This window comes from Athene cunicularia (assembly GCF_003259725.1).
Source record: "Athene cunicularia isolate RWA chromosome 7 unlocalized genomic scaffold, athCun1 chr7_part1, whole genome shotgun sequence".
NCBI classification, from domain to species: Eukaryota; Metazoa; Chordata; class Aves; order Strigiformes; family Strigidae; genus Athene; species Athene cunicularia.
Window position 1 is genome coordinate 8,689,780 of NW_020799107.1, and position 12,277 is coordinate 8,702,056.

The 12,277-nt window shown below is 44.3% G+C and overlaps 1 protein-coding gene across 1 annotated transcript in view; it reads right to left on the reverse strand.

The window, feature by feature from the left end:
* Positions 1-2,246: 2,246 nt before the first annotated feature.
* The window catches only part of ABCA12 (ATP binding cassette subfamily A member 12), a 113,019-nt gene continuing 102,988 nt past the window's right edge, over positions 2,247-12,277 (reverse strand). Inside the window, exons 46-55 of the mRNA XM_026852412.1 lie at positions 11,050-11,318; positions 10,172-10,382; positions 8,455-8,564; positions 7,705-7,849; positions 7,428-7,562; positions 5,948-6,051; positions 5,615-5,707; positions 5,053-5,158; positions 4,223-4,360; positions 2,247-2,996 (exon numbers count right to left, since the gene is read on the reverse strand). Coding sequence (XP_026708213.1) covers positions 2,877-2,996; positions 4,223-4,360; positions 5,053-5,158; positions 5,615-5,707; positions 5,948-6,051; positions 7,428-7,562; positions 7,705-7,849; positions 8,455-8,564; positions 10,172-10,382; positions 11,050-11,318 — 1,431 coding nt within the window. The 3' untranslated portion in view covers positions 2,247-2,876. The remainder of the gene's footprint in view (positions 2,997-4,222; positions 4,361-5,052; positions 5,159-5,614; positions 5,708-5,947; positions 6,052-7,427; positions 7,563-7,704; positions 7,850-8,454; positions 8,565-10,171; positions 10,383-11,049; positions 11,319-12,277) is intronic.

The following is a 12,277-nucleotide window of genomic DNA, read 5'->3' on the forward strand; positions in this document are numbered from 1 at the left end:
GTGTCCCCATCCTTCCCCTGGTGTGTACAGCCTGCCCGTATCCTTCAGACAAATTCTATCAGTTGTTTTCTTAGGCAGGGCTAGTGGTATTTCTGGCCACCTCTGGAACCAGAATCAGCCTTCCTTGGCAAGACAAAGGGGTGATGAGAAACCTGGAGCTGGTGTTCATAGGCAGAATAGTATTAGCTTCCGTGTTTATTGACCCTGAATGGAGCCTGGGGTGTGTCCTACCTCTGAAAGGAACAGGTTCAATCCAGGAGGCTCTGCAGGGAGGAGGGATATTTGCAATAGGGCACAAAAGGCAATTCAGCACCTGGTGATGTTATATACAACCTCTTTGCCAGATGCTTCAACCCCCTAAACAGTTGTAACTGCTTCTCCACAGGTTTCAATTAAATTCCCTTAAGTATGTAAACTTTGGCTTGTTTGGACCAATACCTACAGACTTGATTGCAATAGCAGATGTTTTATTTTTACCTGCAAGTGAAAACGGGGCACGTATATCATGTCCGTGACACACTTTGCGGGAAGCAGATGTTTCTATTAATGCCAGAATTGGGTGGAAATTCAGAGAATGCTTTTTGCTTTTTTTTGAAAACTATATTTTACCCAATTAAACTGCAAGTTGCTGAAGTATTCCAATGAATCACTTCCTTTTTTTTTTTTTTTTTTTTCTGATTAGTAAGCTCCAAAGGGACAAAAGAATAGCTTTGTATCAGTCTCCCTCAATTAAATGTAAAGTACATCTGGACAGAGTTTTGAAGATCCATCTTTCACTGGCAGTTGCAAAGGCATCGACATAATAAAATAATACTCTGATTGGTATTACAAGGCTGCATTTAAATCATTGGCATTCATGCTCTGAGTCCTTTGCAGGGAGCGCAAGCCCTCCATTAGAGAAAAGCTTAATTTTATACTGTGATCTGTGTAAGATATGCAATGAAAATGAGAAAAAAAAAGAGCTTTTGCAGAGCTGGAGACATAATAATAGGAGCTACAATGAATGTCTGGGCAGCATTTTCAGTTACTTATAAACTGCAGGTGTCAAATGCATTCTGGAAAGAAGCTGAATTCAAGTTTTAATTACAGTCAGCAGGTTGAGTCATAATTCAGGGCTTGATAATACCTTCAGTCTGTAACAAAACTCCTGCTATCAGTAAGAAGTTTACACTATGATCAAGGAGAAAACATGACCTCCTTGCAGCAGCTGAACTCTGAACTTCGGCATCCCACTGTAAAATCCGAAATGCCCTTGATATTTAAAGTACCTATTCGGTGCGTGATTATCTCAGCAAGCCTTAGCATCAAATGGGATCTGAACCAGTAACACTGCTCTGATGATCAGGGTGAGAAAGATGGGTCACTGCAGCTTTCATCTGAAGTTTCATTTGGCTCAAATTAGCTTTGAGGAGAAAAAAAGAAGAAAAGGATCCAAACCCTCTGGCTGGAATTGTGTGTGTGAATGCAAAACCAAGTGCTGTACAGGCCTTCCCAGGTCTGACAAGGTTAAGTATGACCTGGCTTTATCTTCAATCTCTTTTGCCAGCAACAGTAAGTTTACTGAGCTCGGAGATTTTAAGTTCATTATGTGTTTAAATAGCACCAGGTACATCAATGCCCTGACCCAAAAATGAGTCTTTGAGGGCCTATGCTGATACATATAATAAAGGGTAATATTAAACTAGCTATTAATGATTCTGGGGGTAAAAAAGCAGGATGCGCGTGCTGGTGTGCTGAACTCAGCTACTGGGGGGCTGCTGCTCAAAGGTGGGCAGAGGTCTCATTTAAAGCCAGTGGGCAGAGTCTTTGAAGAAGCTTATTATGCGGGAAAAGAGAGCTCTAGAGTTATGGGGCAGCCTCAACTTGGGTGTTGAGGAGGAACATCACTGAAAAGGAAGCAGAGAGGCAGAGCCACCTGGGAGTGTGAGGTTTTCTGAGCAGTGGAGATCTTGCTGCTTTTACTCTGCTCAGAGAAACACAATCTTATGAAGCAAACTTCTTCCTATCAGAGGATTTAACAAATACACCCTCCTTGTACCGTTCCTCTGCTGTCAGGGCATGGAGAAGCCCTGAACACCAGCCAAAAGCTGGGTTGGTGGAATGATCCTCCAGTGGGTACCAAGAGCCTGGAACTGCCTGGGACTGGGGGACTTGCTCGAGGAGTTACACAGAGCTAGAATAAACTACAGGAACAAATTGAAACCCCAGAAGTGCTGACTTTTAAAATAATTTTATTTGTACTGACATAACCCACACATACAGATAAGCTTTATGTCATTAGCGAAGATGGCCCCCACCAACAGCACGTGTGACCACCCTCAGTACATAACACCTACATCCTCACAACACCCCTGTGAGGCAGGGCAAGGCCCTGAACCCCATTTCACCGGTGGGGAGCCTGCCAAAACTGAGCAACCTTCTCGTGGTCACCCAGAAAGTCTGTTGCTGAGCAAGGAGCGGAGTGAGGGCTTTCACAGAGGGCAGCCGTGGGGCTGCTTTTTTGACAAACACCCTGCACTGCTGACAGCCCCTTTGCTCCATCACGGCCATTTCTGCTGTAAGTAAATGGCCACGAGCAGCAGGTGATGTCAACTAAGGCCTCACAGGCATTAATTAAAGTGATCATAAAACAAGAAGTGGGGAAAAAAACCCAAAACCTGTGGAAAGACCAATCTGATTTGTAACCAAATGCCAGTCTTAAACGCCTACCATGTTCCTAGTAACAAAATAAGTGCATGTCAAAAAAAAAAAGTACTTTAAGAAAATGGGATTTTTTATCCCACCATCCCAGAATCATAGAAAAGAGGGCTGGAAGAACCCCAAGGGGTCATCAGGTCTTTTCCCCAGCTTCTATGATCCCCTGAGGTCAGGTCCCTTCAGTAGATGGAGCTTATGGTGCTATCTTGGCTACTTGTGTCAGAGCCATCCAGTGTCACATCAGGACCTGCATCTGCACCGTCAGGATCTGCTTGATCTTTAGCAAAGTTGATAAAAACCTAGAATTTTAAAGGAAAAAATTCAGTATGTGACAGCACAAATAATTTATAATATGAATGAATATAAAAAAGGAATGGCTGTTCATTTGACTGTGAGCCTGGAGAGAGCACACAGGAATGAATTCATGCTGGATTTGAGAATTCAGACGTTGGGTTTCTATAGGCTAATGTAAATAAATGGATGCACACTCCTGTACCTCTGAATTGACACCCAGGATGCAAAGGTAGACATTCCTATACAAAACCTAATTGTCCTGCAGCCCATGTTTCAAAAGTACTAGCGAGGTAATACCCGTGTGGCAGCTTGTTTTGATCACAGTGTAATATTAAGTAATATTATTGCTTTATAAACCCATCCATCTATATATAATTGACATCTGTGCACGCACAACTGCGTATTATACAGATAGGTACATATGATCACATGTAACAGACTTTGTTTGAACAGTATCTAATGAATAAAGTATCCTTGCTGGAACACTACCTGCATATACACAAATCCAAGCTGTCCTCCCACAAAACATAACACAGGGCTTCCTGCTCTTTGCCTGCCCATTTCTCTCAGGACCGCTGCCCCTTATTAAAATAATACTGAGGACCTCCTTTCCTTCTCCCCAAGATCTCTGTTTAACACTTCGTACCTTTACAGGGCTGCAGTTTTTGCCCCTCTGTCTGGGACAGACATAATAGATCAGAGGCTGATGCTCAACAGGATGATTTTGGGATAGTCCTTGTGGCATCCCTTCAGCTGTTGTGTTTCCTACAAGATTTTGATGCCAGTGGGAATGTTCTTCCAAGGGAAAATGGAAGGAACTTAACCACGAAGCTAAGTCTGGAATATTGCTAAATGAACTTACAACCCAAATACAGTACAAGAAAGAGCAAAATCAAGCAAATTTCCAGGACTAGTGGAAAGCCTAGCACTGGAATCAGGGGTGATTCATAATCCTTGTCCTTCATCCGCACCCACAAGGCTGCTGAAATCAGCAGTGACAGAGGGAAGAACAGATCCTTTATGCTACAGGCAGCTCTCTATGTGCATTTTCTTAGTGCCAGCACAGGTATCTGGAGGCAGCAGTACTGATAAAGTATCCCCAGGAGGAATATAGACAGAAATCCCTTTCAAAATGTAGTCTATTGTGTGCAGCAGTCCATTATGTGTAACCATCAGTCTGCTCCCCTGTTAACAGTTTTAAATGGATGGCCACACATCTTTAATTCCTTACCTCCTCTAATGTTGTTTGACTCACTGAGAAGTGCCTGATATTGAAGGCTGCTTTGCTGGCTTCCAGGAGATCAAATATATTTGCTACTCCTCCTGCAGAGACTGGAACGTGATACTCCACCATGTTGAAATGCCGATCCTGTGGGAACAGGAATGATGGGGCGAAGTTAAGAGGTTGCTGCCTGATGACTGGCTGGCTGAGAACAAAAGCAAAGAGGACCTGAACCATGGGAGAAGGAAGGGCAGAAGGTATGTTCTCTCCTGGCTCCCAAAGGTAAACAGTATTTTTGACCAGTGTTTCCCCATTGGGGGTTTTTGTGGGTTTTGTGACTGGGAGATGATAACCAAGCCCCAGAACTGGATGCCTGAGGGTAGCCATAGCATTTTCCAGCTCTGAGTGTGCCATTTTTATTAATGCGGAGATTGGGTTACAGACAATGGATGGGATTTATGACTCTGGTACTCTGGTTTTACAGTTATTCCGTTCCTGGAAGCACCTGACCACCTCATCACCCACTGCCTATGAAGTGGGCCTCTGTGCAGTCCAGGCTTCAGTGGAACAGTCCCAGGGGCAGAGGGTCACCTAATAGCTGCCTTGTAGGATCACTGTAGGTGTGTGGCTGAAGTTATTTAAGCTGCCAAGGAACTTGGGAGCTCCGGTCCTTGGACCGTGTTGCTGATCACACTGACAAGTGTGTGTATGAACCCCTTACACTCCGAGAGTACAGACCTATGTGTACAGTATGTTACAAGATGTCTATCTTGCAAGATCCTCTTGATTAATTTGAAAGGATTGAGAGGGCTTCTCCTGAAAGCATTTGTCCTGCTTACCTTCAGGCATGTATTTGGAAAGTGTGACTTCATGAACTCTGTCAGCATCTCAGTGCATTCGGTGTTGCTATTTAAGTGCATCTTCACAGTGAATCCTCTTCCAAACCTAGGGGAAAAAGAAAATCACAATTAACACAATAGAAAAGGGAAACAGATAAAGAAAATCCTTTGAGAGTGCTATGCAGCCTCTTCGGGGAAATCTAATCCAGGCAGAGTGCAGCTCGAATGGGGTCAGGGTTGTTAACCTGAAGTGAAACTTAATAAGAAGCCAAGCTATTGTGATAACTAATAAAGTTGAAGCTCAACCCTAGCATGCATTTCACATTTTTCAGCAGTGAACAGATTACTTTAGGGATCACATCTCTGGGAAAAAAGGCTGTGAGAGAGTAGAAAGTGCTTTAGTTAACGCAGAATTTCAGTGGTGTAGTAAGAAACATAAACTAGAAAATGACGTTATTTTGATGCCCTGTTAACAAAGGTCTCGTGTTCTGAGCCCTCAAAGCTGTATGTTACTAACTCCATATGCTGTTCAGTAAAAGTAAAATAGGTACATTTTACTGACCTGCTCTTGATATGCTGCAAAGAGCCAATGCACTGAAAGCTCCCGTTCACCATAATAGCCAGCCTGGTACAGAGGGCTTCACATTCTTCCATGCTGAAAAACCAACCAAGAAACTCTAATAAATCATTCAGAAGGTATAAAAAAATAGTTATTTTAAGTAATTGGAGAATGTTACTGATCTTCCCTAAAGTGCTGTGGGTCTCTGCCACAACAAAATCCCAAACATGTTATAGCTTGGTGCCCTGAACAAGGACCAAAGGGGAGTGTGAAGGATGGGCCTCTCCATACCTGCTGCAGAGCCTGGCCCTGGGGACAGAGCCCCACCAGCCCTACCTGTGGGACGTGAGGATCACCGAGCAGTTGTTCTGCACTTCCTCACTGATGATTTTCCAAAGGTGGCGTTTAGCATTTGGATCCATGCCAGAGCTCGGTTCATCCTATTGGGAAACACAGGACCGAATGTAAATTTGCACTCAAAATCCGATCTTCCTAACACTTGCGCTCTTTTTAGGCTCATCTTTAGCATTACGTTTGCTAGTGAGGACTCCTAGGAGAGCTTCCACTGATACAGACCCGGGAGAAGGATTATCTTCAATTGAATTATGGATTTGAATGAGACACCCTACACTCCCTTCAAGCAGAAACAAGTCAGCTTGACTAAAACCCCCATCCCCACCGCCCTCTGGCACTGCATAGCTCCCCTGATCACTAGGGGAAACTCTCAACCTTCGCTGGGCTCTAGAGGAACCGACTGGCTGTGACAGCACTATCTAAGATCAGTCCTACTGTACATTCTATACCGTGGTGTTACAAACATCCATAAACACCACAGGTGTAACCTCAGACAAGAAGTGATCAACTGGCACTGGGTTCCCACACATACCTGTGTTTTGCCTCTCTCTCATGTGCTGATGAAACAAGTGTTGCATTTCTCCATTTAGAAAGACATTAAGCCAGAGATGAAAGATGGTATATTGTCCCCCATTTTATGCATTGCTGGTACAATTGTTAACCATTTTCTTACTGAAAAATTGTTATTGTTGAGGACAACACCTTATATAAGGCAGAAATAAACTAGCTTGGGTTCAGGCAGCAGTCAGTACAGAGCAAAATTCCCCACCTTGTATTTTTGTTGAGATTTTTTATCTCACAAAAGCAGCTAGATCACTGCTCAGAAGTAAAGGCAGTAGTGCTGGGCTTGATACTAGTTGGGGCAAGGGAGATTTATGTCCACTAGGTATCAAATTTAATTTTGGGAACCCTGCTCATAGAGCACTTCACACATTCAAAACACAGCAAGTAGCAAAGCTGCACAAAAAGGTGTATTTTAGCAATGGCATATCTCATGGAAGAACTGGAAAGTTCAAAGAGAAAGACAAAAGAAGCAACCAAACCTAGAAAAAATAGTTTTATGTTCTAATCCTGAGGGATATTGCTCCTTTGCTCTCCTACAGATTTGGAGCCTTGAATGCTGCTTTTCTTGCAACACTGTGCAGAGTAGTCAATACAATAAAACCAAGAAAGAGGTGAGAACAAGGAGAGTTTAATTGGCAAATATAGGATCTATTTTTGACCTCTGAAAGGTCCTAACAGAGAAACTGGCAGACTCATCACTCTTTCATGCCCTCAAAGAAAATTTGGGTGCTTGCTGAAATCTAAACTTTCCTCTGATTCAGACACTGTCAGGCTAAGTATGGGCATTTGGGGAGTGCCCTGTAAGCTCTGCCTGAGGAGGTTATGCTAGACTATCAGAGTACCCCTGCCAGCCTAAAGATCTGCTCGTCTTTTCCCCAGCAAGGCCCACATTTCTTACCAGCAGCAGAATCGATGGATTCCCAATGAGAGCCAGAGCAGTCGACAATTTTCTGTTGGTGCCATAACTGCACATGGAGGTGACTCTGTCTTTGTAGGCCATCAGATTCAGACGGTGCAGAAGCTGTAGTACAACCTATGGGAGCAAGAGTAGTGCTTTCACAATGTCCAGGCATAAATTACCACACACATATCTATTTATTGAAAGACTAATTAAATCAATGTAAAGGTTCTCAATAACTGGAAAATTCTTTAAGTCAAGCCCCAGTGTTACTCACTCCTTTGATGTCTCTCTCTGGGATGCCGTGGAGCCTAGCATAGTAATACATGTGCTCTTCCACCGTCAGCAAGTCATCCAAGGCATCTTCTTGAGGACAGTAGCCAAAGAGTGACCAGTGTGCCGCACTAATGTCATTCAGGGACCTGTGTAAGGAAGTTGGCAAGCCATTTTAAACACAGTGAATTGCCAGTGTGCTCTGGAATCAGACAGGAGAGAGAAAAAACCCTTTCTCCTGCTTTCTACCCTCTTCCCCAACCCTTGAAGGAAAACTCTATGAGTTTGCAGACCTTCAGCTTTTAGGCCCTCAGTTCTACAACGACAGAACTGTATTTGTGACTTCTGTTAGCCACGGTGTCTAGAACACAGCTCTCCAGTTACTGCCAGCACTTCAGATGGCAGAGCTGTCATCAGTTAAAGAGCACTTTGAGTCCTACTGGTCTCCAGATACTAGCTCAGAGCGGGATCACACTCAGCTGAGAATCTGAGTCTGATCCCATTTGCCATGGAATGAAGTGGAAATGACACCACTGAGAACAGCAAAGGTACAATAGCAAACTGCAGAACCCTAGGGAAACAACCATACCATCTTCAAAGGATGAAATTCCATGCCTTATTTATTTTTACTCTGTTTTGAATGTTTTGTTTTGTTTCAGACTTTTACATTTCTTTTCCTTTGCCATCCAGCCTTAAAAACTGCTTCCAGGCTGACGTGCTCACGTGCCTTCCCTAGAAATCATGTCTTCCATACCCAGAATGATCCTGGACCCGCAACCTTCCACTGGATGCTCCGATATCACCTGTCAGCATCTTAAAGATGGTCGTCTTTCCAGCTCCATTCACACCAAGCAAGCCAAAGCACTGGGTTGTGGGAAAGAAGAGTAGAAATGTAACCAAGCTGTATTTAGAATGCAGAAATACTGCTCCGAGGTGAGTGCTCAGTGCATCTTGTCTATTCTTTTCTCTGGAACCTTGAGCAAGATGAATTGCAAGAGGGGCAGAGGTACTCAGGGCATATGAACATTATAATGGAGGTTGTTTACGGTGCAGTATCCTGCAACTTATATCGGGACCGTTCATTTAACACGGTGAAGAATCAAGGATCTGTCGCTATTAGAGTCATTCCTTTTAGTGCAGCGAGCTCATCTGACAGGCCAAACCCTGTTCATCTAATTTGTGCAAAGCCTCCCATTGACAGGAACAGAGCTATTCATAGGAATGAGGTGAGTGAGGTTTGTGCTGTCATTGGTAAAACCTTAATGTGACACAAGATTTTTGTCAAATAATCTCACTAATGCACTACATTAATAAGATTAAGAACTGGCTCCCTGTAGTGCAACTCAGTATCTCACGCTAAAATCTATGTTTTATTGCTAAGGTTGGAGATATGCAATTGTGTGTTGCATAAGCAATCACCATCGTTCTGATAATTACTATTATTTTGATATCGTTAGTACAGACTAGCTGATCTGAAAATCCTCATGTGCTGGGCCCCCTGCAGATGAGCAGCATCGATCCAAGGCTCTTTCCCATCTTGAGGACTATGCAGAGACGGTATCTGTGGACAGTCTGCTGACAGACGGGGAATGGCACCCTAAACCCCACCAGCATCAGGGTGACTTTTGCCAGAAGTTAGAAACCTCGATGCCAATTGTGGCTTGGAAAAAAATCCTCTGCCAGAAAGATCAGTGCCACAGTCTCCACGTGAGGCTGCTGTCCTCCTCCCAGTACTCTATGTCCTTTCATCTCAGTGGGATCCAGGCAATTAAAAAAAATCAGGTACCGAGGATTCATTCCAATCTTCCCCACAAGTCAGGTGCACAGCCTGAGGCAGACTCTGTTCTCCACTTTCCCCTGAATCTCAGAGGTGCTCTATGTTCTCCTGTCTTTCCTCTGCTCATGAGTCAGTGTTTTTGCAGATAATTTGCACTGACATGACCAAAGAATGCATTTTTAATTTAGAGTTAGTTTTAAGTCCTGACTCATGAAAATGTGTGTTCAGCTGAAGTGATTAGTTTTTCCCTATTGGCAAAATACAAGCAGATAAGCCTGACTCACTGTCTCCCATGCAGTTTAGGTGAATAATTGCACCTGGACAAATTCTGCTGTCTTCATTTACCATATGGTAATCCACAGTGACCCCCCCAAGACTGTGCAAGGTGCTGTACAAACACAGCATGCAGACATTGTGGTGAATACAGATCAATCATGTCCCATCCACTTTTCCTTTTCCTATGGCCTTCAAACTGTTACTTGATCTCCCAAATCCACTAGGAGCCTTTTGTCACTACTATAACCCCAAGAATCAACAAATAAGGCAAAGAAAGGAAGGAAAAGCAGAACAAACCATGACAGTTGTGCTGGGACAGTGGCAAGGACTGGGAGAGAAGATGACAGTGGAACTATGGATCTGTTTCAGTTTCCCTGCCCAGGGTGGAAGGTGCCTGCAGTCTTTTCCCCTTGCTTACCTCTCCAGCAGGAATCCCGAGGCTGATGTTTTTCACAGCCATGATGCGTTTGTGAGGAAGGTGGTAGATCTTTGTGAGATTCTGCAGCTGCACCACATCAAAGTCAGCTTTGCCAGACTCAACCCGATTCCTCTCTGCCTGGACATCCCCGTCCTCTTCAGCCGCAGGTGGCAGGAGGGACGCTTTGCCATGCACTCTGTCAAACAGGAACCTGCAGGGAGTTCAGAGAGGGCCTTACCCTCTGGCAAGAGGACAGCAGTTGGCCTGTGTGCTTGGGATAGATACTGAGTGAGATCCCAGATTCCTAAGTGAGATCCCAGGGCATGCAAAAAGTACTCAGACATCCAGACAGTTTCTATTCTCTCCTGATGTTTGCTCCATTTAGGGAATTTAAAAAATCCAGTGTTCTCTTTCTGCCTGTTTTTTTTTCTCCTTTTCAGCAACTGTTCTGAGCGGGAGCAGGTTCTGCATTGTGGACACACTCATAAATGCAGGTGACAGGACTGTTCTCGCTCCTCCCTGTGCACACACAAGCTGGAGGAGATGGGGAGATCCAAACTGAGGAGGTTGTCTGTGGACTGACTGCTCTTACCAACCAGCTCAACATCAGCCACCAAACCCAGCGCCCTGAAACAAGGGCCACAGTCTCAGCCAGCAAGGAAGGACTACTGAGGGACTCCAGTAACCTATTCCTCTGTTAGTTGATACTCTAATTACTGGTAGGTACTGGGACTGCTGCCAGAGAAAAACTTACTCCATGTTTGCAAAGTGTCTTGGAAATTTATGAGCTTCATAATTGGCAGTGATGGTGCGAGAGCCCAGAACCACTGAGCGCTGGCTTGGTCTGTTTTCATTGTGAGACTCCAGATGTTACTTACTCTAGTATGTTGTTCCAGACTCTCTGAATCATCCTGTCATGAACTGTAAGACGAATGGCAAAAAACACGGTGCCCTGGATAAACATGGCAAACAGCTTAGATGTGGTCTTGTCCAGCTCAAAGGTTTTGTCAGGGTAGTCCACTCCATAGGCTTTTAAGAAGCCCAGCAGTGCCTGATCCTGCGACAGTTCAATCAAGCCATAACCAAAGCAAAATTGTGGGAACAGAAGGAACACGTGCCTTAAGTTTTCAGCGAGATCATGCAAGCCCTGAAAAAAACAAAAAAGCAGCACAGTCAGTCACTGTTTTTATTCATGGAATAAATTCATAGGTTTTACTGTGGGACTGAAGTGTAACAATTACATTGGGATTTGCTTGTGTCTCGGAGCAGAGATAAATTGAGAGCAAAGAGCTCTGGAGACAGCTCGTTTCACAGGCACAAGGTCAGAAAAATCAACAGGCAGCTCTGAGGTTGTGATCACCCATAGTAAACAGCAGCCGATTCCCCACGCAGTCCCTCGTCGCTGCTCCAGCCGCCTCACCTGCGCCTGCAGCAGCCCAAACCCACCAGGAGCCAGAGCTGAACCCTGCCTCTGAACTGCACGGTGCCTCCCCAAACTACACAACTGCCAGACCAGCCCACTCCCCCAATGCACTGTCCTCTCTCTTTCCCTTGGACAAACATCTCCACAAAACGATTTGGCTTTAAAAGATTTAATAATTTTTCCAGTTAATTCATGGCAAAACAGCCCAGTGTGCAGTCTCACACCTAAGAACTCTCATACACAGAGATTTGGTACATTTCTAGCAGAAGAAAGGATTAGCGCACAGAGCAAAGAGGAGAGGCAGTAAATTAGCATGGAAAGAAACTGACTGCCTGCCACTGGAGCACAGAGGGATTGAAGACGATCATAATTGCATATCCCTAAAATCCAGGGGGTTGCTAAACAAGCACTGTCCAGCTAGGGAGACGAATCCAACACAGCTATTGTTTTACAACAACTGCCCTTTCTAAAAAAAAGAAAACTAAATATAAGGTATAAATTTTATCCTAATGATTTCCAGGGATATCTCAGTTTAAGAGAAGGTTTTACGTCAGGGAATCATCACTGTCTCTGAGCCATTTTTCATCCGTGCAGGGAGAAGATGATTGCATTACAGATCTAGATGACAGACAGATGGTGCTGGGCTTAATACAGCACGTGTCAGACTCAGGGCAATGACATCT